This window comes from Macaca fascicularis, chromosome 11 (genome assembly GCF_037993035.2).
Source record: "Macaca fascicularis isolate 582-1 chromosome 11, T2T-MFA8v1.1".
Classification (NCBI taxonomy): Eukaryota; Metazoa; Chordata; class Mammalia; order Primates; family Cercopithecidae; genus Macaca; species Macaca fascicularis.
In genome coordinates this window covers 381,570-407,447 of record NC_088385.1, presented here as the reverse complement: position 1 = coordinate 407,447, position 25,878 = coordinate 381,570, and the positions used below count along the sequence as shown (strand labels likewise).

General features: G+C 46.8%; 1 protein-coding gene and 1 long non-coding RNA gene across 4 annotated transcripts in view; both read left to right on the top strand.

Annotated features, from left to right (window-relative positions):
• Positions 1-1,753: 1,753 nt before the first annotated feature.
• On the top strand, positions 1,754-7,616 carry LOC141408002 (uncharacterized). The gene is made up of 3 exons (XR_012419820.1): positions 1,754-1,887; positions 7,120-7,215; positions 7,310-7,616. It is a non-coding gene; the product is annotated as an uncharacterized lncRNA (long non-coding RNA).
• Positions 7,617-8,177: 561 nt separating this feature from the next.
• The window catches only part of LOC141408000 (disco-interacting protein 2 homolog C-like), a 274,075-nt gene continuing 256,374 nt past the window's right edge, over positions 8,178-25,878 (top strand). For all 3 annotated transcript variants that reach the window (XM_074005970.1, XM_074005990.1, XM_074005967.1), the window contains exon 1: positions 8,178-8,407. In XM_074005970.1, the coding sequence (XP_073862071.1) occupies positions 8,399-8,407 (9 nt within the window). In that variant the 5' untranslated portion in view covers positions 8,178-8,398. The remainder of the gene's footprint in view (positions 8,408-25,878) is intronic.

The window sequence follows — 25,878 nt, the reverse complement described above, 5'->3', positions numbered from 1 at the left end:
AGTTGGAAGCTGAATCATGCAAGAAACTGCCTTTCCTTTTGTTCCTAAGCAGATAGTTACAGATAGCTACATCTCCACAGGAAGCTGGTCTATGTTCACCTTATCTTATATAAAGGCTTATGTAGAGGACTGATTTACCGCATGTGAGATGAAGACGTAACTGATCCTTCCCCATCTGCTCTCTTTCTCTTGCAACCTGAGGAAGACCACAGGTTCCCTCTCTCCCCTCCTGCCCACCATTTTCCTCCAGCCCACCCTTCCCCTCCAGCCCACCCTTCCCTCCTGCCCACTCTTTTCCTCCAGCCCAGCCTTCCTCTCCAGCCCAGCCTTCTCCTCCAGCCCGCCTGGAAGAGGAAGAGGTCTGCAGCTTACATCAGAATCTCGAAGTTGACACCCAAAAAAGGTAAAAGATCCTGCGGGATGCTGGCATATACAACTAATGAGATAACGCTCTGGGTGTACATCCTAGCATACAGGAAGAGCATTCTTGTTCATGGCGGTGGTTTCAAATATTTCAGTGAGTTTTCCCTTGAATGCCTCAGTTGGGAGCCACTTCAGTTCAGCGCAGGAAGCAAGGGAGCTTCAAGGACTGGTAGTTATGAATTCAAGCTTATACACAGCGACAGATCACAGGTCTGTGGAAGATACTGGTCAATCAATATACAGAGGTAGCATTCCATAACTGAAGCATAGGGCATATCTGACTTCATCTGACAAGGCTAAAATCATGATTGTTTTTCTAACTGGGAAATTTATGTAACTTATTTGCCAATAAACAACCATCTCTCTCTCCCCATTTTCTGACATAACGCTAGTCGTTAGAGAAATGTTCCGATGATGTTCATGAAAGAACAAACCAGTGTCTTCCGCTTTAATACCACCTATTTCACACATATGACTCTTGCTGCTTCCATGTGACACTAAAAATATCGGGAGTGCCAGGAAGTCTCTTTAATCATCGTTCTCCAACGTGCTCAGGAGATGAAGTCATTCTGTGAAGTGGACTTCAGTTGACACCACTGAGAAAACGTCCTAGAGAAAGTAAAACTTGTAGTGGCCTCATACTTTACAGAAATAATCCAACTTCTTTCTTTCATTTCTCTCCGGTTTTTGGACATGAATTTTAATTGGTTCAGGGCGACCTGTTTCTGCATCAAAGTCTTGGGAAGCTTCCATCTGTTTTTATATTATATTATATTATATTATATTATATTATATTATATTATATTATATTATATTATTTAGAAATAGAGTCTCACTGTGTCACTCAGGCCAAAGTGTAGTGGTATGATCACGGCTCACTGCAGTCTCAACCTCCCAGGCTCGAGCCAATCCTCAGGCCTCCACCACCTGAGTAGCTGGGACTGCAGGTGTGCCACCATGTCCTGCTAACGTTTTATTTTTATTTTTTTATTTTTTGTAGAGACAGGATCTCGTTATGTGGCCAAAGCGGGTCTCAAACTCCTGGTCTCAAGCAATCCTTGTGTCAGCCTCCTAAAGTGCTGAGATTATAGACATGAGCCATGGCACGCAGCTGATTTATTAGTTTATTTTCTCAGAACTCTATGCAACCTGATTCTTAATACATAAGGAAAGAGAAGCCAGTCAAAAGTGGAAGTAGTTGCACACAATGAAAGTGTCATTTGGCACTTAGACAAGAGAGGCGGATTGTAAAAATGAAAGATCTACATGTCGCAATTGGCTGTGGGCTTGGACTCCAGCACTTTTTATTTTTATTTTTTTAGGAGATAGTGTCTCACTCTCTTACTCAAGCTGGAGTGCAGTGATATAATCATAGCTCACTGTTATCTCAAACTCCTGAGTTCAAGTGATCCTCCTGCCTCGACCTCCCAAGTACCTGGGACTACAGATGTGCCATCGCTCCAGGTAATTTTTTTTTTTTTTTTAATTTTTGTAGAGACGAGGTCTCCCTGTGTTGCCCAGGCTAGTCTCAAACATGTGACCTCAAGCAATCGTTCCCCCTTGGCCTCTAAAGCACTGGGGTTATAGGTGTGAGTCACTGTACCCGGCCAAGAAACCAACCCCACCTGTTTTCTATATAAAGTTTAGCATCTAGATACGAAGCAAAATAAGTTTTCAAGATCAAGGAGTCTGAAGGGAAGCTGCTGGGAGGGGAATGGGCTCAAGGCAGCGTTTTCTGGTCTACAGTTTTGCTTATTCTTGGACTTTCCAAAGTCCTGAAAGAAGCAGAAGGAAAGTGAGAAGAGAGGAAGAGGCAGGAGGAAAGGAGGAGGGCTGCACCTCTGCGGTTGCAGATTAGCCCAAGCCGGCTCAGTGGCTGGGAAGGAAGGGAGGAAACCCCCAAGGCCGAAGGTGGAGTCAGAGTCCTGGGTCCAGCAGAGACTGGACAGGAGGAGGGTGCCGGGAGCCAAAGACCTTCCTGCTAGCACTGCAACCTCTTAAACTGCTTAGGCTTTTATCTAAATTTGATATGTCCGCATTTTGTAGACCTCCAAACCAAGTCACTCAGGGTAACCCAGACAGGAAGGGGAGGATGATAGGAGAAGGTGCCCCACCTGATGATGCCCTTCTGGCTTTTATCCATTCCTGGGAATGACTCTTTCTCCAACTCGGGGGATACCCCTATGGGAGAATACAGTGGCGTGGACCAGCAGTGGAGAATTCCAAGTCCAAAAAACGATTGGCATTTTCAAGGAAAGTAAGAAATCATCCTGCATATATGAAATATTGGGAAAAAGGTTGTTACTAATAATTCTCAAGCGACCACTCTGGTGAGACTAGGTTTCTCTGGGGATGTGTGGAGCAGGGTGTATGTACCGAGTGAGCACATCCCACCCTTCAGACTCCTTCAGCTCCTGTCTACTGTAGCAGTCAGAGGGCAACTCCTGTCCTCATCTCCTCTGAGCGACCCACTCACTCATTCACTCACTCATTCATTCACTCGTTAACTCATTCACTCACTCACTCATTCACTCATTCACTCCTTCACTCGCTCACTCACTCATTCACTCACCCTTTTACTCACTTGCTCATTCATTTACTCATTCACTCACTCATTCACTGACCCATTCACTCACGCACTCACTCATTCACTCACCCATTCACTCACTCAGTCATTCCCTAACTCACCCTTTCACTCACTCACCCATTCACTCATTCACTCACTCATTCACTCACTTATTCACTCACTCACTCATTTCCTCATTCATTCACTCAATCATTCACTCACTCAAATCATTCACTCATTCACTCACTCATTCACCTCTTCACTCACTCATTCACTCATCCTTTACTCACACACTCACTCATTTATTGACTCATTCACTCACTCGTTCATTCACTCACTCAATTCTTCACTCCCTCATTCACTTGTTCGCTCACTGACTCATTCACTCACTCTTTCCCTCACCCATTCACTCACTCACCCACTCATCTGTTCACTCACTCATTCACCCACTCACCCATTCACTAAGTCACTCATTCATTCACTCACTCACTCACTCATCACTCATTTATTCCCTCGGTCACTCACTCATTCACTCACTTATTCACTTGCTTATTCACTCACTCATTCACTAAGACGCTCATTCATTCACTTACTCACTTATTCACTCACCCATTCACTCACTCACTCATTCACTCATTGACTCCCTTGGCAATTCATTCACTCACTCACGGTCACTCATTCAGTCATTTACCCACTCACTCACTCATTTCTCCTTCCCTCATCCACTCACTCACTCATTCACTGACTGACACTCACTCACCCATTCACTCATTTACTCACTCATTTACTCCTTCACTCACTCACTCACTCACTCCCTCCCTCCTTCATTCATTCATTCAGCAGCACCCATGACAGGTTCACTCTGTCCTGGGCTCTGCTGTTGCCCTGGGACTGCAGCAGGGAAGAGTCAAAGATCTCTGAATCCACGGCATTCAGAGTTCAGCCAGGGGACCTTTCGAGAAGCCCAGCAGATAGGTGAAATGCCCCATGTGTGACACTGACGAGGATGTTTTAAGAGCAGCAGGGAGGGAACAGGAGTGTGCATGGAGCCCAAAATTTCTAAGAGGGTGATCTGGGGAGGCCTCACCGTGCAGGAGACCTTGCAGGACAGACCTGTGGAAAGTGGGCAGAGTCGGTACGGAGAGGAGGGCCTGGGTTGAGGAAAGAGCAGGCTAGGCCTGAGGTTGTCGGGTGCCTGCATGGGCCTCTGGGCAGCACCAGGATCTGAAGGGACCAGAGGACAGGCCAGTGTGGCTTGTGTGGGGTCTGTGACTCCGAGTCAGCAGAGAAGATGCCTGAATTACATCCTGATAGGTGCACCCTGACTTTGAAGCTGAGGACACCCGAGACATGGAGGTGGGGTGGAGGTTGGGGCAGAGCAGGGGATGAGGAGGGAGCCTGTTCCGGTCCAGGTCAAAGGTGGTGGCCTGGCCCTAGTGGCTCCAGATGCAATGAAGAGCCAATGGGGACTTTCCTGAGGGACTTAGATGCCAGGGTGGAAGAGCACTGCAAGGCTTCAGCCTGAGCCCCTGGGAGGATGGAGTCACCAGGAGCTGAGGTAAGGAAGACTGAGCGATGGGGGGTTGTGTGGGGGGTGCAGAGGCCTGAGCTCAGTTTGGCCCCTGCAGATTTGAGATGCCCACTCCATGCACAGGCCGAGACAGCAGAGAAGGGGAAGAGGCTGCAGCTCAGGTAGCCCTGGGATGTGCAGCCCCACATGCTGGGGCACTGGGTCATGGTGTCCTCATGGCTGGGAGCTGCTTCCCTCCTGGGATGCCAGAACTCCTTTAGGGCACATCGGCAACTCCTGCGCTCACCACTGAGGGGAAGTGGGAAGGGCAGCTGTCCCTATGCATGTTCTCCTTCACCTTGTCCTAGGCAGGTCCCAGGCAGCACCACCCTCCCAAGTGGCTCCCCTTGGCCGCTGTCTCTAGTGTTCACAGCCAGACCCTAGAAGAGGGCTGGACTCAGCGGCTCACTTCTGATGAATAGAACCAGGCAAAAGAGATGGTGGTCTCTCCTGAGATTGGATTGGGAGGAGCTGAGGTTCTGTCCACTGGAACTCTCCCCCTGGCTCTTGGTAGGTGCTAGTTCTGGCAAAGCCAGTCACCCGCCCAGGGCAGAGGGCAACCTGAAGCTGATGCCACAGAGAGACTGGGGCCTTCAGTCCAACAGCCTGCAAGCAACAGAATCCTGCCAGCAACACAGAAGTGAGCATGGAAGCAGCTCCTCCCCTGATGAGCCTGAGCCTTCAGAAGACACAGCAGCCCTAGGCAGACACCTGCTGCAGCCCTGGAGAGCCCCTGGGGCAGAGGGCCCAGTGAAGCCTGCCTGAACTCCTGGCCCAAGGAGTAATCATTCCTGGGGTATAAGTGTGTGCTGGTGTGGGCCTTTGGAGTAATCTGTCAAGGGACAATAAAGAACAAGCACACACCTCAGGTCCTACTGGGTGGAAGCTGTACGGTCAGCACGGCATGTAATATCTTCCTCTTGAATTAGAAGATTCATTGCTAAGGCCAAAGTTAAAAAAAAAAAAAAAAAAAACCTCTAGTTGTAGCAACATTGAAATACATGACTTTCAAAAAAAAAAAAAAAAAAAAAAGCCATAGCTATTCTTTTCCATCTTTGCTACAGGTATATATTAATATATGTTAATTCCCTGACTGACTGAGCAAGGGGCCAAACTCATAAGAACAGATGTGTGAGGACCGTCAGTGACCACCCTGACCCTAGCCCTTATACACAGACAAACTTTTGAACATAATCCGTAACCTTGGGGGTCTTGACACTCTAAATTTTATTGTTTTTCATTAGCTATTTCTATTCCCTAAACAATACCTGTTCATCGCAGAGAAAAATGGCATTGCCTATACTAAGCAAAAGAAAGGAAATAAAATGCTCAGAAACATTTACAGATGTATGCAGACTCACACACACACACACACACACACACACACACACGCACGCACGCACTCACACACAGGCTCGCACTGCGTCTAGGCCTGCCTTTTCACTTATTTGTATGTCCTGAACATATTTCCATGTCAGTAGACACATATCTTTGTAGCGGTAACAGCAACTAAATATTATTGCAGCGCATATTTTTACCATCATTTATTTAACTCATCATGTTTGAACTGTTAGGTTGTATCTATCATTTTCTGTATTACAGACAATTTGATGACAAATGACCAATCCCCTAATGTTCAATATAAAAATATCAATTGTATAAGGAGATAACGGGTATTTGGCTAAAATAAAATTCAGTGTGGCCCACCTTCTCCACATGTAACGTGCTCTAAAAAGGCATGAATAATTAAATTAGCCCTTCTATTCTCCAGCACAGATCCTGAGCCCAACTGTGGGTGCAGGTGCTTAGAGCCTCGGTCTGCTCTTCTGCCCGCCAGAAGGCAAAGGCCACTCAACTGCCACCTTAAGACAGCCAGGATTCGCCTCTCCCTTTTAATTAATAGAATAATGCTCAGGTTCACTGCATGAGAGCAGCGCTCTCTGACTTTGCATTCATCAGGATAACCTAGGTGGTTTGTTTAAAACTACACATTTCCTGGCTGAGCTCCCAGAAACTGGACTTCAGTGGTTTAATGGGGGTGTGCATAGGACAGGTGATTCTGAGGACCACGAGGGGTTAGGAATTTCGCCGTTAATTCTGGCCAAGGGAGAGATTAGACCATCCAGCATTGTCTGCAGCATATATTTTTTTTCCTCTTTTGCAATGAATATTTGATGCTCAGCGGGATGAGCCCCAGGATGAGGCACACATCCAAGAAAAATCCATGCCTCTCCATCTTTTCCCCAGGATTGCCCTTTGGTGAGACTCTCCTTTGCGATTGCTTCACTTTCCCGGGTTCATAGAACAAACCTCTTCTTAGTCTCTTTTGTTGTTTCCTATCTGTTCAACAAACACCCACTGCGCAGGACCATCCTCCGGAAAGCCCTCGAGTGGGGCCGTTTGGGAGCCCTTCTTCGTGGGGTGAGCACTGAAGGAACCGGGATCCCATAAGCCCGTGCTTTTGTAGGGGCTGCTCCCTGTCCCATCGCAGGTAACTGGCACCAGGCTGTTAAGCTGTGGATGGGCAACTGGCACAGCGCTTTGAATGTGCGTATTTCAGCACGTGGAGTTGGCCGGTGAAGTCAGCCGAGGTCGGCACAGCGTACAGCAGCGCGCCTGTCCGTAGGGAGGAAGTGTCGTCCCGCCTCCCCGCCAGGTCAGTCCCGTTGCGCCTCCTCCTATCCCACTCTGACTTTCGCGCGCCCATGCGTCTCTGAGTGTAGCGCCCCGATACTCTTCCCCACCCCAAGGATTCTTCTCCCCACGGGACGAGCTGGGGGCCCGGGAGCGCCACAGACCCCGTGGACCCAGGAAATCGCTGCTTCGTCATAGCTAAGCTCGCCGCGCTCAGCTTTTCCCACCACCTGGAGGATCCACTCTCCGTGCGTCCTTCCCGACCTCAGGCTGCAGAGAAAACGTGGGGGCGGGGATCGAGGAAGCCGCGCGCAGAGGCTCCTAGCGCAGCCCCAGGAGGAATCCTGCCGCCACCAAGAAGCTGTGCGCGCGGCCGGGCTCGGCGCTGACAACAGCCGGATCTACCGGGCCTGCCGCGAGCCTCCGCGTCCAGGTGGGGTCTCCGCGCCCCAATTCCACCCCACCCCGCCATCGGCGCTCCCCGCAAGTGCGGAGTTTCCACCGGCCCCGGCGTTCGCGCCCACTCACGGTCTCCCTTGCCCCCCCCCTCCCCGCCCCGGGAGATGCTCCCGGCGTTCTATTCCGCCCTGCCTTGGCCCGCCCAGCGAACGATGTGACCCCGCCCCCTTGCGGTCTCCCCTCCCCCGGTCGCTGCCCCTGCCCCCACCTGTGGCGCTCCGGGCATCTCTAAAGGCCCCAACCAGAGTCCTCCAACCCACCCGCAAGCGTAGCACACCGGCAACGCGGCCCCACCCCCAGGGACTCCGCCCACTTGTGGTGTTACCCCCGCCTCCGCGACCTCACCCACCGCTAGCGCGGCAGCCACCTACGACGACCCCCGCGTAGGTCCTCCTGCTCACACCCGGCCCCGGCCAGCCCCTGCCCCTTTCTCTGCCCCTTTCCCTGCCCCTGCCCCTGCCCCTAGCCGCGCCCCACCCCCGCAGCCCCTCCTGTGCGCTTGGGCCCCGCCCGTCAAGGCCCTTTGACGCTAGGGCCGGGCGGGGGCGCGGGCGGGGCAGCGTTTCCGAGTCGGGCTCACGCGGGCAGGGTCTCCATTGCCTGCTGCGCACCCGGACTAGCGGCTGCCCTCGGCCTCCTCGTCTTGGACGCGGAAGACTCCCGGGCCCCCAAGGGCTCCTTGCGGAAGTTCCTGGAGCAGCTCTCCGGGGCCGGCAAGGCCATCGGCGTGCTGACCAGCGGGGGACATGCTCAAGGTGCGCGCCCCCCTCCGGGCGGCGAGGGAGGGACGGACGGAGAAGGGGAGAAGAGGGAGAAGGGGAGAACAGGGCGAAGGGGATGGGGGAACCGGGCAGAAGAGGGGGAAGCGATGGGAGGACCCGGGGAAAGGTGGGGAAGCGATGGGAAGAACTGGGGAGAAGAGCGGGGAAGCGATGGGAAGAACTGGGGAGAAGCCCGTGCCCGGGAGCGGCAGGGGTACCTGCGGGGCGGCGGGAGCCGGCAAGGCAGCCCCGGGGTCCATGCCGGGTGGGGCGGAGGAGGAAGGAACATGGCGATAGGAACCTCCATTCGGAAAATAGTGAGCTTTCCACCCTCTCCGGTTTATGTTTTAAATTGAGCCTGGTAGAGGGGGTCGCCTGGAGCACCTTCCGGGGTCGTTCTGCCTCTGAGCTGTAGGATGGGGCCGGGCTTCCCCTCCGAATCCTGGGTACAGCGCGATCACTTCTTAAGTTGCCCCCGCCCCCCAACTCCGCCCCACGCCACCCCCCAGCTTGTCGAGGAAGAAAGGGCCGGATCCCGGCGGGCCTCCTGTCGCCTCGGGCCCCCCGCGGCGTGGGCGGGGTCCCGGCTGCTGCAATGCGGGAAACGGCAGGGGTGCTCTGGGTTCCCGCCTAGCGTCTCCGAGGCAGTCAGGCAGCCCCTCGCGTTTCCGTTGGAAGATTTTAAAAAAGGGTTTCCTGCGCTCGCATGTGCTGTCGCCTTCCGGCTCGTGACAAAACCGAAAACTAAAATGGGTCCCAGGCCCTCCCCGCCAGCCTCCGCGGACGGGAAGGAGCAGGAATCGGGGACTCCGGGACGTCAGTGGCGCTGCAGCGCGGGCTCTGGGCTTCCCCTGTCCTGTAATGTGGAAAGGGCTCTCCAGGAGGGGCCGAGCCTGGGCCCACGACGCAGGCGCTCCGGGAGGACATTTAACATTGAAGAGCGAGAGGTGGTGGAGACTGCGCTCCCCAGGCCCCAGGTGCACGTAGGGGCACCGGTGCCCAGGTTCAGGAGGGTGAGGCCTTCTTGGCCAGGTAGCCTTGTTAAATCTATCTGAAAATCACAGATAACTAAGTATCAAGTCGTCACAGATCATTTTAGTATCCTGAATGAGATGGCTACGGAAAACATGAAAACGTCGTTACTGGTTACGTGCATGATGCATCCAAAACATTGTTACCTGCACAGTGGCAGCACTGATATTTGTGGGCTTTTGAACGTGTGGACTGGAGTGTTAAGAGCCCTTCAGAGTTATGACAGTAGTTTGATTTGAATGTTCTTTTCTTGGCGAATAAATGCTGTACATTGAATTTACCCAGGAAACTAGGAAGGTGAACCCACACGAAGGACACAGGCCTGTGGGCTGCTCCAGGCGCCCTTAGGGCGTTGCAGGGCCTGAGCCATGCGCTTCCTGCTCAGCCTCCTGAGAGCCGTGACGGCGTCTCTGTTCTGCCTCACACTGGACCCGCTAGTTTCATATTCTTGTTATGGTTCCGAGGCTACAAGCGGTTGGATTCTGTGAGACACTCTCTGTCTTCCTCCTCCGGCTGCTTTCAAATGGGTCGTCTTTTTTTAGAACTGATTTTTTAAGCAGTGATTGATGGGGTGAGTTGTAGTGCTGTCCTGAACTGCAGAGGGAGCGCATTGAGGAACCTGGGTTTTGATGCTGTGCACATCAGCAGAGTCACCAGCCCAGGGCCCTGTCAGTCCCATTATTAAGCTCATTTCTTGCTCTTGTCATCGTTACTCAGACGCCTTAAAAAAAAAAGCAAACTCCTGCTTACCGTCACTGGCTGAGTTTGGCAAATGGGTGTTTACCCTGGAAAGAGGAGCATTTTGTCCTCTGGAACGTCTAAGGCGCCCTTTGGTGAGGTGGTCTGTTTCTGACCACTCTATCCCGTGGGCGTCCTTCCTACTTCCACCTTCCCTTTCCGAACGCCTCCGCCTCCAGGGCTTTAACTTTCCTTCTGTGTGTGTGCCACGCAGAGGTTATGACTGTTGTGCCAGTGCCCTGTTTTTTCTTTCTTTCTTTCTTTCTTTCTTTCTTTCTTTCTTTCTTTCTTTCTTTCTTTCTTTCTTTCTTTCTTTTCTTTTTTCTTTCTTTCTTTCTTTTCTTTTCTTTTCTTTTTTCTTTCTTTCTCTTTCTTTCTCTCTCTTTCTCTCTCTCTTTCTTTCTTTCTTTCTTTTCTTTTTTCTTTCTTTCTTTCTTTCTCTCTCTTTCTTTCTCTCTCTTTCTCTCTTTCTTTCTTTCTTTCTTTCTTTTCTTTTCTTTTCTTTTCTTTTCTTTCTTTCTTTCTTTCTTTCTTTCTTTCTTTCTTTCTTTCTTTCTTTCTTTCTTTCTTTCTTTCTTTCTTTCTTTCTTTCTTTCTTTCTTTCTTTCTTTCTTTTTTTTTTTTTTTTTTTTGAGACGGAGTCTCACTCTGTAGCCCAGGCTGGAGTGCAGTGGCCGGATCTCAGCTCACTGCAAGCTCCGCCTCCCGGGTTCACGCCATTCTCCGGCCTCAGCCTCCAGAGTAGCTGGGACTACAGGCGCCCGCCACCTCGCCCGGCTAATTTTTTGTATTTTTTAGTAGAGACGGGGTTTCACCGTGTTAGCCAGGATGGTCTCGATCTCCTGACCTCGTGATCCGCCCATCTCGGCCTCCCAAAGTGCTGGGATTACAGGCTTGAGCCACCGCGCCCGGCCCTTTCTTTCTCTTTCTTTCTTTCTTTCTTTCTTTCTTTCTTTCTTTCTTTCTTTCTTTCTTTCTTTCTTTCTTTTTCTTTCTTTCTTTCTTTCTTTCTTCTTTTTCTTTTTGCTGAGGGCCCAAAACTTGCTGCATCTCAAAAGAAGCAATTGCATCCATTTGTTCGCGATGAGCATAAACTGCTCTTTAAGGGAGACTAATTGGTAAACCCGGCTGCTGTGGGTAGAAAGACAGAGGTGGCTGCGGAAGCAGGGCTCTGCCTCTTGGAAGCCTGCACAACCTTCCTGCTTTCTTTCTTCAATATCCGCGGGGGGGGGGGGGGGTGGTTAATTTTAATAAGCCCTGGAAACCAACAAAGCAGGAAAGTGCTAAGACATTGAGGTGTGAGATTTAAAATGACAACCAGCAGCCTCTCATTCTTCCTTCACTGAGGAAGGAAGGAACCAGTTGCCTCTTCGTTTTGGGGCTGCAGGGTATGTTTGGCAGAGACACTGGCCCTTTGTGCTGTGTGACTCATGAATTGAGATAGTTCTTTACTAAGTGTTTTGTGCAGTAGGTATGAAAATGGGGAAAGAGGGAGCACTGTCCTTGGTGGAGAGGCGTGGAGAGACGCTGTGATACATAGCGAGTCCTTTTTTTCTGGGCTCCTGGTTTTCAATCTTTTTCTTCTTTTTTTCCTAACAGCTTGAAAGATGATTTTTGTGTCTTAATTAAAAGATTGAAGACTGTGGGTCAGACCCAAACTAATTCCATTGGCATCAAAGAAAAGGATTCTTTACATATTTATCTATAGGCACAATTTATTTTTTTATTTTTTGCTGAATTATCTGGTTAGTCAAATCATACATTAGAGAAGCAATATTAAAAATTAAAAAATAAAAAATGTGTCTGTAAACGTATCCCCCTTCCATTCCAGTCTTTGTTTCTGTGTAATTTTAGAACCTTGGACCATGATGTACATAGAGTTTATATTCTTTTAATATCTTGCTACTTCATTGTTTTCATGTTTAATCTTTGGGTTGATGTATCACAGGTTACTTGACCGTTTCTTACAGGTGTTTGGTTTAGTTTTTTTTTTCCCTTAACGCTAATGTAAATTTGAGTGTTTGGATGGTAGTTTTAGCAGAATTTAAGGCAGAGTCTCAGTTAGGGTGATGGATCGATTTATAGTCCCTAGTTTGAGGAGAGAGGTGGCAATATGCCCTTTCTTCTAAAATTGATATGTTAAATCACAATGGACATTTACATGATTTTGAGCACTTGGGACTCCCCTGGGGTTCACTGGTATTGCACGGTCCGGGCTGGGGATCTTCTGCTGGAGAGGCCCCCAGCGTGCCCAGCGCAGGGTCCTGAGTGTGTTGCTGCAGGACAAGCTCTGGGCTTTGCCCTGCAGCGGCCGTCGCTCTGGGAAGAGCTGGCTGCTCCAGGAATGAGGCCTATGCTCTGAAGCTCACATTCAGCAGACCAGCAAAGGTCAGCACAGATGACCTTATATGAATCATTCATTTAACAAGCATTCATGGAATACACATTCCATGCAGTTGGAACTTAGAGTGGAAGGCCATCAGTTCACTGTTGTCTCAGCAGAACTTTGTCCCTGGGTCCCTGTTGAACTTAGAGTGGAAGGCCATCTGCTCACTATTGTCTGAGCAGAGCTTGGTCCCTGGGTCCCTGTTGAACTTAGAGTGGAAGGCCATCAACTCACTGTTGTCTGAGCAGAGCTTGGTCCCTGGGTCCCTGTTGAACTTAGAGTGGAAGGCCATCAGCTCACTGTTGTCTGAGCAGAGCTTGGTCTCTGGCTCCCTTTTGTAGCCTCCGCTCCTAGGAGGTGCACGGTGAGTGTTGGGGGACCCTCCACAGGCACAATTGCTGAACAAGGACCCCTCCCAAGGGTGTCAGCCCTAGGCCCTGAGCTCTGAAGAGGAGGAAGGCATTCCTGGGGCCATCTCCCCTTCTGGATACTGAGCTCTGCACAGAGAGAAACTCTTCCACATTCACTGCAGTGAAGTTCATACTTTAGAGACTGGGGCCTGCATTCCCCAGAATTTCCATGGCCACAGGTGGTGGCCGCACCATGCGACTGGTGTCTATGTTCCCTGGAATTTCCGTGGCCATAGATGGTGGCTGTACCATGTGACTGGGGTCTGCATTCCCTGGAATTTCCGTGACTGCAGGTGGTGGCTGCACCATGCGACTGGAGTCTGTGTTCCCCAGGATTTCTGTGACCACAGGTGGTAGCTGTACCATGTAACTGAGGGTCTGCGTTCCCCTGAATTTCCGTGGCCATAGGTGGTGGCTGTACCATGGGAATGAGGGTCTCTGTTCTCTGGAATTTCCATGGCCATAGGTAGTGGCTGTACCATGCGACTGGGGTCTGCGTTCTCCAGAATTTCTGTGGCTGCAGGCTGTGGCTGCACCATGCGACTGGGGTATGCATTCCTCGGAATTTCCGTGGCCATATATGGTGGCTGTACCATGTGACTGAGGGTCTGCATTCCTTGGAATTTCCATGGCCATAGATAGTGGCTGTACCATGTGTCTGAGGGTCTGCGTTCTCTGGAATTTCTGTGGCTGCAGATAGTGGCTGTACCATGTGACTGAGGGTCTGCATTCCTGGAATTTCTGTGGTCGCACATGGTGGCTGTACCATACAACTGGGGTCTACATTCCCTGGAATTTCCTTGGCCACAGGCGGTGGCTGCACCATGCATCAGGTCTTCTGTCTCAGGAGTTGGTGCCATTGTCTCTGTTATTCCCTCGCCTGACACACAGAGGCAGTTCCTGACTTTATCACTCCCAGGAAACACACAGGCATCTGTTTTGGATCCTTGTTTTATTTCCCCATCACCTTTCTCATCAAAGGGAAATTCACATCCCTCTAAAGCTGAAAATGGTGTGGGGCCCCCTGGTGGTCTTTCCAAGGCATTATCAGCAGGTAAATTAGATCATGTGGGCCAGTGTACCTGAAATGAAAACAGAAAGGTAAGTCGTGTCACTAAGCTTTGGTGGGAGATTCAGGGTCTTTGTTAGTGGCAGAATCATCCAAAGTAAGTTGTTTGTTCACTGCAGATCTAGATGGTTGGCTGTGTCAGGATTAACCTTAGCCAGTGTCGACAGAGTGTCGCTTAATCCTCACAGAAGCGTGTCAAGTACATTGAAGAATAGCTGCCAAGTTTGCTATTGTCGGGAGAGAGGCAGGTACGTCTCTCGCTTAGCCCAGTGCTGCAGGAGGCCAGGCTCACGTCAGGCTGTGCGTGTGAGTGGGTTGGATTTTTAGCACTCTGGGACGGTAAAGCACAAACATCTATTTTTAACTTGTGGGTGACCTTCTTCTGTGCTGCTTGAGTCTCTGTGGGCCTTTCTCTGTTTCCTTCCTGAGGAGTCTGTGCCAGGGTCCCAAGCGTTCTCTGGGCTGCACATCCGCGCCTGCCCAGTGAGGAGCCTCCTCCTGGTGGCTGTGGGACTGGGCTGGGCCCACACTGTCAGCATCGTCTGGGGTAAGCAAGCCCGTCCTTCCACACCTCAGTGTCCCCAGCTGTTGAACAGGGCTAATCAACTGACCGTCAGGATTAATGGGGATCAGATGCGCTCATCTCATAGCCCTGCTTGGTAAATAGCCACTTCCACTCTGTCCTCCAATGTGCTACTCTAGACTTTTTCTTTACCTCCATTTAGCCAGGTGATTCGAGGTGACAGTGACAGTGACTATCAAGAGGGATGTACAGAGGAAACCAGTGGAAGAGAGCTCGAGGAGCAGACATGGGCGCAGGGAGCACAGTGCGGGGAGCACGGCTGCAGGGAGCATAGGCATGGGGAGCACAGATAGGTGTAGGGAGCATGGGCGTGGAGAGGACGGGTGCGGGGAGCACGGGCGTGTGAAGCATGGGTGCGGGGAGCACGGGTGCTGGGAGCACAGGGCATGGAGAGCATGTGTGTACTTGCTCTGCTCTGACAGAGGCTGCCGAGCATGTACTCTGTGCTCAGATGGGTCAGAGCCTCAGTGCCTCTTTTTTAAAAAAAAAAAAAAAAAAAAAAAAAATCTTTTTTTAAAGATAGGACTTCTGTCTTCCTGGTGGCCCCTTTTAGTCGATACTCTTTTAAGCCTGGTTTTCCAGAGAAAAGCTAGGAAGGATGGCCTATATAGGTTCCAGTCTGGGCATATCTGGAAGAATGGGTCTTTTTTAGGTTTGAGTCTGGCGTACCTGGGGACATCTTTGAACCTCCACTCAGAGTCCCAGAACCACGTGTAGAGGCTCCCCAAATGTCTGCTGGGACTTTCCCCTCTGCTCGCGGATGATGAAGAGCAGAACCTCACCCTGCCACGACCTCTGGGGTCCTCCTTCCTGGAGGGCAGTGCCTTGGTGACCAGCGTGTGTAGGAGTCTGAGCTGGCACCTTCGGGCTATGCTGTGCAGCGGGGGCTCATGCCATGGGGCATTCTTGTGTTCTGCACCGGGACTGGTGACGTTGGGCATCCTCGTGCAGTGTGGACCACATGAGGTGCACATGAGCCAGACAGCTCCCGGAATTCGGAGCCTGGCTCTGTCTCAGGCCACCCACCTGTCTGTGGCATTTTTGAGGGATTGTGGGGACCCTATGAGTCTGTGTCCCCACCCTCACTGGCTGGACACCTGTGCCAGGCTGGAGTTTTATGTTTCACCATCCCCTGTTCCGAGTTGTGTGAATATTTATTTTCATTACCTACTCTCATGAGCTTTCCCTTTTTTAAAAAAAAAAATCGGAGACAGACTTTGAAGTCCTCTGGCCCTACCGTTCGTGGACCTAATGGTATTGCAGAAATTATGACCTCAATTATGTATAATAACTGGGGCTACTTTAAAAGTCATGTAAAGGAACAAGGTGGAGTAGTCATTTCAAGCTGTACATCATGCTGGATTCTTAAGTGAACATTATCAGGCTTTCAACACGTTTTCTCTTTTTATTTACTTTGGAGAATATAACGGATGCTCAGAAGCTGTTGGGATTTAGTAAGAGGAAGTTATCCTTAAGAAGCTATTTAAGCAAGGGGACAGTTGGAGTAAACGTAAATTATGAACACACACCTATTCCAAACCAGAGAAATAAAAGCATCAACTGTACTGGGGTTGAAACTTGGGTGCTAGTGTGTCTTTCCTGCCCACAGTGACTGTGGCAGTGCTGTGGGCAGGAAATTCTGGAAAGAAGACTCGGTGCCAGTGGTAATTTTTGTGACGATTCATTTGCTTTCAGCTCAAGTGACTATAGTCTTACTTGCAAATGGCTGGGTCTCCACCAATGGACCACAACACTGACATAGGACACATGAGAAATGACCCTTGGGTTTTTAACAATTATTATTTTTAATGGACACATTATAGTACATATCCATGGGATACAGTATGATATTTCAATACATGTTTTTCGTGTGTAATTAGCAACTCAGGGTAATTAGCATGTCCATCATCTCAAACATTTGTCATTTCTTAATGCTGGGAATATTTAAAATCCTCTCTTCTAGCTGCTTGAAAATATACAATAAATTGTAAACTATAGTCACCCTACAAGGCTATAGCACACTAACCCTTATTTTTACTATCTAGATGTAATTTTGTATCCATTAGATAACCTCTCCCTTTCTGCCTTCCCGCCGCCCTTTCCTGTCTCTAGAAGCCACTGTTCTACCTTCCGAGGGTAGAATATCGTTTTCCTCATAGAGATCTTTAACCTTCTTGGTTAGATTTCTTCTGAGGTATTTTTATTTTTATTTTATATTTTTGTAGTTAAATGGGATTGCTTTCTTGATTTCTTTTTTCACTGGCTCATTGTTGGTCTATAGAAATGCTACTGATTTTTATATGTTGATTTTATATTCTGTAACTTTACTGAATTTGTTTATCAGTTCAAAGAGATTTTTGCTGGAGTCTTTTTTTTTTTTTTTTTTTTTTAATATATAAGAGCACATTGTCTGAAAACAGACAATTAGAGTGCCTCCTTTCTACTTTGGGTGCCCTTGATTTCTTTCTCTTGCCTGACTGCTCTTGACTAGGACGTTCAGTGCTGTGTTGAATAGGCGTGGCACAAGTGGGCGTCCTTGTCTTGTTACAGATCTCAGAGAAAAAGCTCTTAGTGTTTCCCCATTCCCCATTATGTTAGCTGTGGGTTTGTCACATATGGCCTTTATTGTGTTGAGGTATTTTTCCTTCAGTGCCTCTTTTGTTGAGACTTTCTATCATGAAGCAGCGTTGAATTTTATCAAATGCTTTTTCTGTATCTATCGAAATGATATTATGGTTTTTGTCCTTAATTCTGTTGATGTGATGTAGCATGATTATTGATTTGTGTTTGTTCAGCAATCCTTGCATCCTGGGATAAATCCCACTTGATCATGGTGTATAATCTTTTTGATTTGCTGTTGGATTCAGTTTGTTAGTATTTTGTTGAGGATTTTTGCATCTGTGTTCATCAGGGATATTGACCTATAGTTTTCTCTTTTTATTGTGTCCTTGTCTTATTTTGGTATCAGGGTAATGCTGGTCTTGAAGAATGAACTTGGCAGGATTCCCTCCTCTTCAATACTTTTGGAATAGTTTGAGAAGAATTGAAACAAAAATGTGTAGAATTCAGCTGCGAAGTCACCTAGTTCTGGGCTTTTCTTTGTTGGGAGACTTTTTATTATTACTTAGTCATACATGTTACTCATTATTGGTCTGTTTTAGGATTTCCGTTTCTTCTTGGTTCCATCTTGGTAGGTTGTACGTGTCCGGGAATTTATCCATTTCTTCTAGGTTTTCCAATCTGTTGACATATAGTTGTTCAAAATAGTCTGTAATGATCCCTTGTATTTCTGTGGTATCAACTGTCATTCTCCTTTTCTGTTTCTAATTTTATTTCTTTCGGATTTCTTTTTGTTTGCTTAGTGTAGCTAATGGTTTGTCTATTTTATTTATCTTTTCAAAAAACCAACATTTTTTTCTTCATTTTTATATTTGTTAGTTTCAAGTTTATTTAGTTCCTCTTTGATCTTTGTTATGTCTTTTCTTCTACCACTTTTGGATTTGATTTGTTCTTGCTCTTCTAGCTCATTGCAGTTCGTTGTTAGGTTGTTTATTTTAAATCTGTTTTTTAAATGTAGGAGTTTATTGTTATAAACTTTCCTCTTAATACTGCTTTTGCTGTATACCATAAACTTTGATATGTTGTGTTTCTGTTTTCATTTATTTCCAGAAATTTTTAAATTTCCTTCTTCATTTCTTCATTGACCCATTGGCTATTCAAGGGCATATTGTTTAATTTCTATGTATTCATACAGTTTTGAAAGTTCTCCTCGTTGTTGATTTTTTTAAAAATTAAACTTTGTGTTCTAGGGTACATGTTCACAATGTGCGGGTTTATTACATATGTATTCGCGTGCCAAGTTGGTATGCTGCACGCATTAACTCATCATTTACATTAGGTATATCTCCTAATGTTATCCCTCCCCCCTCCCTCCTCCCCCCTCCCCACAACAGGCCCCAGTGTGTGATGTTTCCTTTCCTGTGTCCAAGTGATCTCACTGTTCATTTCCCACCTATGAGTGAGAACATGCGGTGTTTAGTTTTCTGTCCTTGCGATAGTTTGCTGAGAATGATGGTTTCCAGCTGCATCCATGTCCCTACAAAGGACATGAACTCATCCTTTTTTATGGCTGCATAGTATACCATGGTGTATATGTGCCACATTTTCTTAATCCAGTCTGTCATTGATGGACATTTGGGTTAGTTCCAAGTCTTTGCTGTTGTGAATAGTGCCGCAATAAACATACGTGTGCATGTGTCTTTATAGCAGCATGATTTATAATCCTTTGGGTATATACCCAGTATTGGGATGGCTGGGTCAAATGGTATTTCTAGTACTAGATCCTTGAGGAATGACCACACTGTCTTCCACAATGGTTGAACTAGTTTACCGTCCCACCAACAGTGTAAAAGTGTTCCTATTTCTCCACATCCTCTCCAGCACCTGTTGTTTCCTGACTTTTTAATGATCACCATTCTAACTGGTGTGAGATGGTATCTCATTGTGGTTTTGATTTGCATTTCTCTGATGGCGAGTGATTATTGTAGCAGGACTAGCCTCAGACAAAACATGATGGGAGGCTACATGTATCAGCTAACAGAACAAAACGTTTTACACTGCTTTCTCAAACAATGTCTGGAATTTACAGATAACACTAGTAGTTTTGGTCAGGGGTTAATATTATTATTATTATTTTAACCACCAGGGCCAGGTGGTGGTGCCAAGGTCCTCTAGCTATTTATCTTCCTTCTGTTTCTTTCTAACTTTTTGTTTTCTCCCCCTTCTCCTGTCTTATAAACTAGGGAAAAGGGGAGACGGGGAAAAGCTGGGAAAGACAACAGGAGAAGTGGTGGTCTCATTCTATATTATGAGCATTTTTTCATGTCTCTATTGGCTGCATAAATGTCTTCTTTTGAGAAGTGTCTGTTCCTTGTTGTTGATTTATAGCTTTATTCTGTTAGAGTCTGAGAATATCCTAGATGTTATTTCAATTTTAGAAAAAATGTATTGAGAATTCTTTTGTAGCCTAACATGTGGTGGATTCTAGAGAATATTCCATGTGCTGAGAAGAATGTGCATTTTGTATCTGTTGGATGAAATGTTCTGTAAATGTCTGTTAGGTCCATTTGGTCTACACTGGACTTTAAATTTGATGTTTTGTTGTTATTTTTTGTCTAGATGACCTCCAGTACTGACAGTGGGATTTTGAAGCTCCTACTATTGTTGTGTTGGTGTCTCCCTGTCTCTCTCTATACATATATATGTATATATAAATTTATTTGAGACAGAGTTTTGCTCTTGTTGCCTAGGCTGGAGGGCAGAGGTGCAATCTCAACTCATTGCAACCTCCACCTCCTGAGTTCAAGTGATTCTCCTGCCTCAGCCTCCCAAGTAGCTGGGATTACAGGCATGTGCCACCATGCTGGGCTAATTTTTTGTATTAGTAGAGACAGGGTTTCACCATATTGGCCAGGCTGGTCTTAAACTCCTGACCTCAGGTGATCCACCTGCCTCCACATCCCTCCCAAAATGCTGGGATTATGGGCGTGAGGCACCGCGCCCGACCTCTCTCTCCATTTAGATCTACTAATATTTGCTTTATATATCTGAGTGCTTTGTTGTTGGGTGCACATATACTCGTAATTGTTATATCCTTTTGCTATTTTGATCTCTTTATTATATAATTACCTTTTTTTCTCCTTTTTACAGTTTTTGACTTAAATTGTGATTGATCTGAAATAAATATGGCTACTCTTGCTTACCTTTGATTTCCATTAATGTGGAATGTGTTTTTCCATCCCTTCACATTTAGTCTATGTGTGTCTTTGCAGCTGAACTGTGTTTTTTGTAGGCAGCATATAGTCGGTTTTTCTTGTTTTAAATTCATTCAGGCCGTCTCTATCTTTTAATTGGGAATCTTGGGATTATTTTGCTATTGATATCACAGTCCAGACATTAAGATTTTCTCACTTAAGTCGCTTGTACACAAATTAATATGAAGAGGAAGTAGAGTTTTTCTTTTGTCCTTTTGAAGAGAGTGATGGATTATTATTTTGACTTCATGCAAGTGAGGGACTCACCATGCCTGTTGGGATTTTAGAATTTCTTTCCTGTTATTAGGAACAGCAATGATCTGTAATGGGTTCCTGGAATCATCCAGTGATGGTCTGAATATCTTAAAAGTTTCCTTTCATGTCTCATTTTCTATTTCTCCCCTAGTAGCCATGCACCCGGGGCAGGACATGGCCTTACATTTCCTTGGTTTCTTGATGATTTCTTAGGTTTAGTGTTTGACACAGTTAGGATTCTGGATAAAATCAGCCCTTCTGGGAAGTGTGTAAGTCAAACAAGGACTTTCTGGTGGCGTTATACAGGTTTCCCATGCCCCGTGAGTACAGGAATAGCCCCCTGGGGAAGGAGAATGGGCACATGATGGCAGGGAGCCATTCTTGGATGGTCCCATCGTTCTGCAGGAATTGTCATGCAGGAAGAAGAAGCACATGGCGACTGAGCTGGTAGTGATTCTGCTGATACTTTTGATCGTTATGATTTGCTCCTGAAAGGTGATGTGGGATGAACTGCAATATTTAGAATGCTGACATTCCTTGAAACAAAGATATAGAAAAAGGCTTATAATTGCATGATGCCTTGTAGTTTTCAGCTGCTCTCATGTGGATCCTTTTTCGTCCTTCTGAAATGCTTTCCCAGGAGAGAGCGTTGTTCTTCGTGTATAGATGAGGAGCCTGGGTTTCAAATGGTTAGGAATTCAGTGCACGCATTGGAATCTTTAGTTTCCTGGAACATTTTCTATTCAAGTATAGACCACATGGCCTCTAAAGGCTGGCTCATTCTTAACACCGCGAATGGGGATCCAGCCTCACCTCTGGGGTGGGTGGCAGGAACTCCACAGCCATCCTGGGTGCTCTGGGGTGGGGTGGCTGAGCTGTGGCAGCCCCTCCCAGCTGAGCAGCAAGGCTGGGGAAAGCTCATTCCATTCCCCTTGGTTCTAACCAGGTAGAGGCTTACACTGCACATTTCCTTAGCTGGGAACCTTTAGAACTTTACATTTAAATCTAGTCTGTGATCCAGGGGGTAGACACATGGGTATTCACTGTACGATTCCTACATTTTTTGTATATTTAAAAAAATTTTTTATGTGTCGTGGATGACAAAAGAAATGAGACCCCTTTGAGTTAGCTTTTCTGTACAGCATCTTCTAGAATCAGGAGGCTGGACAGGGTTTAGTTTCATCAGAAATCTGAATCTTTCTGGTCAAGAGACGGCACTATTAAGTTCTTGGTTGTGTGGTTTCTGGGAAAGAAATATTCTAAATGAGTTCCAGGAATCACCTCTGTGGGATTTCTACAGGAAAAGTGACCACTCTTGAAGCTTCGCTGTCACTAACAAGAATAATGGTGACGGTTTCTAAGCTGTCTCCAGCCAATCTTTAGTTCTTTTATGCAGAGTGCTTTTATTCCAAGTGAAGTGCCCTTCTGTTTAATAGTGACCTCCAGTTATTACAGGGATTGCAGCTGCATTTGATGGACGTGAACCTGCTCATCTCTGGCTCCCCAGCTTCGCCTCTGGGGTGCGTGGCAGGCGCTCCACAGCCATCCTGAGTGCTCTGGGGTGGGAAGTCTCTAGGGGGAGTGGACAGTGCATGGCCGGGACGTTCCTGTCCGACGTTCCACACTGGTGTATAGGCGTCTCTGCCCTGTTTCCTCCGTCCGTGCGTCTGTGGCGTTTCCTCTGTTCGTGCATCTGTGGACTGTTTTCTCCGTGTGTGCCTCTGTGGCACGTTTTCTCCGTCCATGCGTCTGTGGCGTTTCTTCCATCCGTGCGTCAGTGGCGTTTCTTTCGTCCCTGCGTCTGTGGCACTTTTCCTCCCTCCGTGCGTCTGTGGCACTTTTCTTCCCTCCATGCGTCTGTGGTGTTTCCTCCGTCCGTGCGTCTGTGGTGTTTTCTCCGTCTGTGGATCTGTGGCGTTTCCTCTGTGAGTCTGTGGCCTGTTTTCTCCATCCACGCTGAAGGCCGTCACTTCTCTCTAGTCACCACTTACTGATCGCTCCCTGTGTGCTGAGCCTGTGTCAGGCGTGTGGCGTGTGTCACCTGTGTGGCAGGGGTTTGCGTGACACACAGGGACACACGCTTGGGGAGCTGCAGTGATGGGGTCATAGCCACGCAGCTCAGCCCTCGGTCTGAGGGTCTTGGTGCCCACCCAGCTCTTCCCGAAGCAGCCTCGGGGCAGATCCCAGCTCTGCTTTCTCTCCTCGAGGTACCTCATGAGGTAAACTAAGCAAATCGAAAGTAGGAAACAGTTGTGAAATGAGGCCTGGGTTCAAGTGTGTGTGTTCATTTCTCTTTACATGTTTACTTCACGTACCCCCAATGATATACTTTCCAGCTGGTATAACAATTAATTACCAGCCATTACTGGTACAAAATTCCAGGAAGGATATTTGAGGAGGGCATAGTCTCAAAAACATGCTTGATTTTCACAGTTGTGATTTGCATGATAAAGCTCTCAGGACTGTGACTTTCTTTTGTTATCTTATTTTTATTTTTAGACCCTTGGGAGGAAGTTATTTAGTGATTACTTATAATTGTGAAAATAATGTAATGATTACAGAATCTCATTAGAATAAATACTATATTTTCTGTTCCTTATGTCAATGAAATCATCTTAATCCAGGCCGATGTTGGCAGGAATTGTCACGTTTAAAATGGGTAAGATATTTATGTGATGTGACGACCTCCCGTATCGTCTCTGGAACATATCAGAACTTTCATCTCAATTCTCACTTGTTGACACCCTACCTTGTTTTGTAATTATTCTTGTTTGCATCAGAATTTTGAATCCACGTACCTGAGATGATACTTACGTATGCATGTACGCATGCATGTGTGTGCATGTGTGTATGCGTGTGTATGTGCGTGTCCACGTGTCCATGTGCACGTGTATATGCATGTATGTGTGTGCATGTGTACGTGTGTATATGAGTGTACGTGTATGTGCATATGCGTGTGTATGCATGTATGTGTATATGTGTGCATGCATGTGTGCTCATGCACACATGTGTATGTGTGTATGTGTATGCACATATGTACACGCGTGTGTACATGTATAGGTACGTGTATGCATGTGTATGCATCTGTGTGCACACAGATATACCTTTTCCTTTCATACAGGCTGTTTTGAGTATTGCTGTTAGGCAGTGACAACTTTCTGTTTCCTCAGTCAGAAAATGGGTAGCTCATCATTAATAAAGATGAGCATTCAACATCAAGAATAACTAAATACAAATGAAATTATCATATTAAATAAATAAATTCCAAAACAAAGGCAATGTTCTGTACTATGTGTTCACATTGAACTTTCTTATAAAAATCGGTGTGAATGTTTCCCACTTATTGGAAATCACATGACTAGTTTAAGCCAAAACGTGGAATATTAATTAATTCTGTTTTCAGATCACTTTTGCATATTTATGATTGATCTGTTCTGCTGTTCTGGAAGCTCTGAAAACCACTCTGTCTTACTCTAGCTGGTGCCACGGTTGTGAGAATTCAGGGAAACAAGGTGTTTGCCAGTTTAAGTATTTTAGATCTCAAACTGCCTCTTTTCTGCATCATAAACCAGTCTTAAAGACAGACATAGTGTGACTTGTAGTGGATTATGTCAGTTTTATTTTCTGTGGCTGAATCATCACTCTACATTGTGAATTAATGTTATTTTTCAGATCGTCTTTATAACACAGGGAGGTTCTCCAGTGTTGAGTGCAGGTTCAGTGAAAGTACTAACACTGTTACTACGGACTTAAACAGACTTGTTTTCTGGGGTGATAACCTTGGAGTCAGGCATTCAGTGTCCGCCCATCTCTTGGTTCCGAGTTCTCGGTCCCCTCCCGCTCTCCTCTCCCTGTACCCTTACTACTGTCTTACCTTCTTTTTGACTCCTAGGCCCTCGGAAGATGGTGTGTTGGGGGCAGGTGCCTGCTGTGAATCTTTGATAACTTTGGGAGAGAACTTTTTCTTTGGAGCAAGACCCCTCTCAATAAACTTTCAGTAGCCTGAGTATCATCTGTTGTGTGAACTATTTGTGGAAAATGTTCAGCATTTTTCCTTGGATTTTGACTGATCTTTCTCCACCTGCCAGTTTCTTCTCAGTTTGCCATGTCTGTACCCTCACCAACCCGTTCCAGCCTGGTTACGTGTAAAGTATTTGAAGCAGAGCTCTGCAGATGAGAGAGTGTGTGTCACCCCCCGAGTTCCCTTCCTGGCCTCTGAGTGTCGGTTGTGTTTTGTTCCGAGGGACGACTCTGAGGCTCCTGGCCCCTGTTTTGGAGCACCCCACAGCAAAGTGGGTGTAAAATGAAAAATGGGTTTATGCTGTATTATTATAATTCATAGAGTAGATGATAAAAATGCTTGAATCTGAACAGCAACTGAAAATGAGGACATGGTACCAGTTTGGATGTTGGACGACTTTCTTGAAAAAAGTTTTCATCAAATTTAGAAACTGTGAGTGTGCTGTTTTCTATTTCATACTTAGAATCTGTATAGTGTGTGTTGTATGAATGTGTTGTATGAGTGTGTTGTGTTGTATGTGAGTTGCATGGGTTGTATGTGTGTTGTATGTGCATATTGTGTTGAGTTGCACTTATTGTACGTTTGAGTGTTGTGTGTTGTATGAGTGTGTTGTGCGTGTATTTGTGAGTTGCATGCTTTGTATGTTGTATGAGTGTTGTGTGTTGTATGTGTGTATGTGTATGTCGTATATGAGTTGCATGTATTGTGTGTGATGTATGAGTGTTGTGTGTTGTATGAGTGTGTTGTACATGTGTTTATGGGTTGCATGTGTTGTGTGTTGTATGAGTGTTGTGTGTTGTGAGTGAATTGTACATGTATTTGTGTTGAGTTGCGTGTGTTGTGTGCATGTTGTATGTGTTATATGTTGTATGAGTGTGTTGTACGTGCATGCTGTGTTATGCGTGAGTTGCATGTGTTGTATGTGTTGTATGAGTGTATTGTATGTGTATGTTGTGTTATGAGTTGCATGTATTGTGTGTACGTTGTATGAGTGTTGTGTTGTATGAGTGTGTTGTACGTGAATGTTGTGTTGAGTTGCGTGTGTTGTGTGTGTTGTACGTGCATGTTGTGTTGAACGTGAGTTGCATGTGTTGTACGTGAGCTGTATGAGTGTGTTGTGTGTGTATGTTGTGAGTTGCATGTATTGTATGTATGTTG